Source organism: Colobus angolensis, unplaced genomic scaffold (genome assembly GCF_000951035.1).
Source record: "Colobus angolensis palliatus isolate OR3802 unplaced genomic scaffold, Cang.pa_1.0 Scaffold122, whole genome shotgun sequence".
Taxonomy (NCBI): Eukaryota; Metazoa; Chordata; class Mammalia; order Primates; family Cercopithecidae; genus Colobus; species Colobus angolensis.
Window position 1 is genome coordinate 6,057,719 of NW_012113364.1, and position 4,732 is coordinate 6,062,450.

Genomic DNA, 4,732 nt, shown 5'->3' on the forward strand with positions numbered 1-4,732 from the left:
AAAAAGGAATTGTAGTTAATCTCGTCGCGTGTATCTGTTATATAGGCTGAAGTATTTAATGCTGAAACCATATGACGGTTTCTTTAAAGTACCCCCAACCGGCCGGGCGCGGTGACTCAAAGCTGTAATCCCAGCACTTTGGGTAGGCCGAAGCGGGAGTATCACTTGAGCCCAGGAGTTCGAGACCAGCCTGAGCAACATAAGTGAGACCTCGTCTGTACAAATTTTTTTTTAATTATTTATTTAATTAAATCAGCTTGGCGTGGCCGCTCACACCTGTAGTCCCAGCTACTTGGGAAGCTGACGCTGGAAGATCGCTCGAGCCCAGGAGGTCGAAGCTGCAGTGGGGCCATGACCCTGCCATTGCACTCCAACCTGGGTGACAGAGTGAGACTGACTTTTAAAAAAAAAAAAAGTGTAAATAAAAAAGCAACAAAAAAATGAAAAAAGAAGAATAAAACAAGAATGCAATATGTTAATAATTTGTTGAAGCAGGGTGATGCGTCCATGGAAGGTTCATTTCACATTTTTGTCTACATTTTATGTTAAAATATTTCTATTATAAAAGGGTGAGTAAATAAAAATATTTATTATAAAATAATTGTATTATAAAAAATATTTGTATTATAAAGTGGGTCTGGCCCTTGAATTCCGCGGAACCAGGTGGTGCCAACGCTGTGTTTCAACCCGGCCACTAAACATCTGCGAGCATCCTGTCAGAGCTCTCAGCTCATTGGCGAAAGTAAATTACGTCAAAGAAAAACACCTCCCTTTTTGGGCGTAGAAAGAAGGCGTAAAAAGCCACAATGCGCAGGCGTCGTCGCTCACTTTTCGCCTCCCGGGTTCCGCCCCACCTGACGTCTGCGCAATAAGGCTGCCGGGCGCACTGTGGCGGCCGCCTGAAGCTAGTGAGTCGCGGCGCCGCGCACTTGCGGTTGGGTCGGTGCCGCGCGCCGCTGGTGGTCTTCAGGCTGGTCGGTGCGGGTCTGCCCCGGTTCGCCGGCTCCTAGGTCTTTGAACAGCCGCGATGTCGATCTTCACCCCCACCAACCAGATCCGCCTAACCAATGTGGCCGTGGTACGGATGAAGCGCGCCGGGAAGCGCTTCGAAATCGCCTGCTACAAAAACAAGGTCGTCGGCTGGCGGAGCGGCGTGTGAGTAGCCCCCTCCCTCGGGCCTGGGCCGTCACCTCCGAGGCGGCCTGTCTCTGCCCAAGTCTAGTGAATGGGCCAAGCTGAGGTCTTGGCCGGGGAGGAAATGGAACATTCCTGCTGTCAGCATGAGACGTCGCAGTACTAGCTTGGCTTTTAAGCCAAGGGTTCCTTCTTTATTTGGTTGGTTCGGATTGGGTTGTTGGTTTGGGGTTTTGTTTTGTTGGTGTCATAATAGCTGCAGCCAAGAAGTCTCATAATTGTGGTCCTTTTCCCAGAATAATGATAGCTGAGAACCTAGTCTTCCGAATACTGTCATAGTTGTGGATACATCTGGTGTCACAGATCTCAGTAGCCCTAGCAGTTTGAAGTGCGTAGTGTCTTCACTGCTGCCATCTAGGGATTGGCATTCCGTGGCGGCAGCTGTCCGCACCCCACCCCACCCTTAGTGTTTCTTACGTCCTCCCATGACATTTTTCTCCAGTGAGCAAATGGTAAGGCAAATACGGTTCTGAGTTTTGAAAATATTCCCTCAGGCCGATGCGGGTAGATCACTTGAGGCCAGGAGTTCGAGGCCAGCCTGGCCAACATGAAACCCCGTCTCTACTAAAAATACAAAATTAGCCGGTGTGGTGGCGCATGGCTGTAATCCCAGCTACTCGGGAGGCTGAGGCAGGAGAATCACTTGAACCCGGAGGCGGAGGTTGCAGTGAGCCGAGATCGCGCCATTGCACTCCAGCCTGGGTGAAAACAGCGAAATTCCGTCTCGGGGTGGGGGTGGGCGGGGAAGAAAAAGAAAACGTGCTCTGGACACTAAAGGTCATCAGGGAGATTTGTTGTGTGTTGCCGTTCATGTTGTTGCCATCTCGTATTTAAATGTAAATGCATGTCCAAGTTTGAAGTATATTCACGTAGGACTTTCTCTCCTGCCCTCACAAGGGAAAAAGACCTTGACGAAGTTCTGCAGACCCATTCAGTGTTTGTAAATGTTTCTAAAGGTCAGGTTGCCAAGAAGGAAGATCTCATCAGTGCGTTTGGAACAGATGACCAAACTGAAATCTGTAAGCAGGTGGGTAACAACTGCAGCATAGCTAACCCTAATAGCCATTTATAAGGTACTTGTAGGTATGTTAAACATTAAAGGCCGTTTTTTTGGAGGAAAGACTAACAAAGCAATAATGGGAGCTGCACAGTATCACTTCTGATAATAAAGAACTTGGTGGTTTTGTTTGTTCGTTTGTTTTTTGGGTTTTTTTGCCACAACCTCCTGAAATCAAATTTTGTACTAAATTACTTCATTTTTCTATAAATTACCTCATTTATAGAATGTGGTATACCTGAAAACTGAATTTGTTTTCAAGTATTTCATCTTTCAGACCCTTTTTTTTGGAGACAGAGTCTTGCTCTGTTGCCCAGGCTGGAGTGCAATGCACTCCACTACACTCAGCTCACTGCAACCTCTGCCTCCTGGGTTCAAGCGATTCTCTTGCCTCAGCCTCCCGGGTAGCTGGGATTACAGGTGCCCACCACCATGCCCGGCTAATTTTTGGATTTTTAATAGAGATGGGGTTTCACCATGTTGACCAGTTTGGTCTCAAACTCCTGACCTCAAGTGATACACCCGCCTTAGCCACCCAAAGTGCTGGGATCTCACTGCGCCCAGCCAAAAGATTCTTGCATCTTTTGGGCAAAGCCCAAACCATTACTTACATATTAATAGCTGGAGAGGATGAAATTTAATTTTCTCCCCAGCTACTAATTTTTTGTGGCTAGTTAACAAATAGTGTGTGATAGAAAAAGATAGTGATTTCTTAAATGTGTTGGCATTTTTTTAGATTTTGACTAAAGGAGAAGTTCAAGTATCAGATAAAGAAAGACACACACAACTGGAACAGATGTTTCGGGACATCGCAACTATTGTGGCAGACAAATGTGTGAATCCTGAAACAAAGAGACCATACACCGTGATCCTTATTGAGAGAGCCATGAAGGACATCCACTATTCAGTGAAAACCAACAAGAGTACAAAACAGCAGGTGAGTGGTTTCTCATGTCATCAAAATACAGCCTTGGAAATCAGTTTTCTCTGAAGAAATCATTAAAATAACGGGTCTGGGGCCAGGCATGATGGTTCACGCCCGTAATCCTAGCACTTTGGGAGCCAAGATGGGAGGATTGCTTGAGGCCCGGAAACAGCCTGGGAAACATAGGGACGCATGCCCCATCTCTTTTTTCTTTTTTTGAGAGAGAGAGAGAGAGAGTCGCACTCTGTTGCCCAGGCTAGAGTGCAGTGGCACGATCTTGGCTCACTGCAATCTCTGCCTCCTGGGTTCAAGCAAGTCTCCTGCCTTAGCCTCCCGAGTAGCTGGGATTACAGGCATGCGCCACCACACCTGGGTAATTTTGTATTTTTAGTAAAGGCGAGGTTTCACCATGTTGGCCAGACTGGTCTTGAATTCCTGACCTCAGGTGATCTGTCCGCCTCAGCCTCCCAAAGTGCTGGGATTACAGGCGTCAGCTACCATACCCCTACCTTTAATTTTTTTAATATAAAAAATTAAATTAAAAAAGTGGGTCTGCATGGAAGCAAGTGGGTAGAAGGTTTGAGGAAGAGATGGAGGAAAAGGACGGGGTTGTAAAAATAGGTAATTTTTTTTTTTTCAAGTAAACACAAATATATGTATGTAGGACTTTCTTCCTCCTATGCAAATAAAACTTTTAAAGACAAAACTTGAGTTTTTAAAGGGTCATTTTTAACACCTCTTTTTGAATTTTTAATTTATATATAATTCACATACCATAAATTTCATACTCGTAAAGTATGTACACGTTACGTGGTATATTAACAAAGTTTGGGGACCTTCCCTGCTACCTGGTTTGAGAACATTTTCATCACCACTAAAGGAAAGTCAGTATCCATTAGTAGCCATCCCCCATTTCCCCCCACAGGCCCCTCCCAACCACTAATCTCCTCTCCTTATGGACTTGTCAATTCTGGACATTTCATGTACGTGGAATCATATGATATATGGCCTTTTCATGGTTCATACATGTAACCTGGATCAGCATGTCATTTCTTTTTTATGCTGGAATAATAGCCCACTGTATGGAAAAAAACACATTTTGTTCATTCATTTCTCAGTTGATAGATATTGGGTTGCTTTCAATTTTGAGCTATCATGAAGAATGCTGCTATGAAATTTGTTGCATGTTTTTGTGTAGACATACGTTTTCATTTCTGTATACCTGGGGACTACCAAACCTTTTTCCAAAACAGCCGCACCATGTTACATTCCCGCCATCAGCGTTTACAAGTCCCAGTGTCTCCACATCCTCAGTAATGCTTGTCATTGTCTACCTGTTTGATGATAGCCATCCTGGTGGTATCTTGTTGTGGTTTTGATTTGCATTTCCTTAATAATGATTTCAGCATATTTCCATGTGCTTATTGATGCTTCATCTGTCTGCTTTTGGGAAATCTCTGTTCAGGTTCTTTGCCTCTTTTTTTTTTTTTTGGAGATGGAGTCTCACTCTGTCACCCTGGCTAGAGTGCAGTGGCGCGATCTTGGCTCATTGCAAA

General features: G+C 44.9%; 1 protein-coding gene across 2 annotated transcripts in view; it reads left to right on the forward strand.

Moving 5' to 3' along the window:
- Positions 1 to 773: 773 nt before the first annotated feature.
- The window catches only part of SBDS (Shwachman-Bodian-Diamond syndrome), a 25,403-nt gene continuing 21,444 nt past the window's right edge, over positions 774 to 4,732 (forward strand). For both annotated transcript variants that reach the window (XM_011932166.1, XM_011932162.1), the window contains exons 1-3: positions 774 to 1,155; positions 2,092 to 2,221; positions 2,988 to 3,188. In XM_011932166.1, the coding sequence (XP_011787556.1) occupies positions 1,028 to 1,155; positions 2,092 to 2,221; positions 2,988 to 3,188 (459 nt within the window). In that variant the 5' untranslated portion in view covers positions 774 to 1,027. The remainder of the gene's footprint in view (positions 1,156 to 2,091; positions 2,222 to 2,987; positions 3,189 to 4,732) is intronic.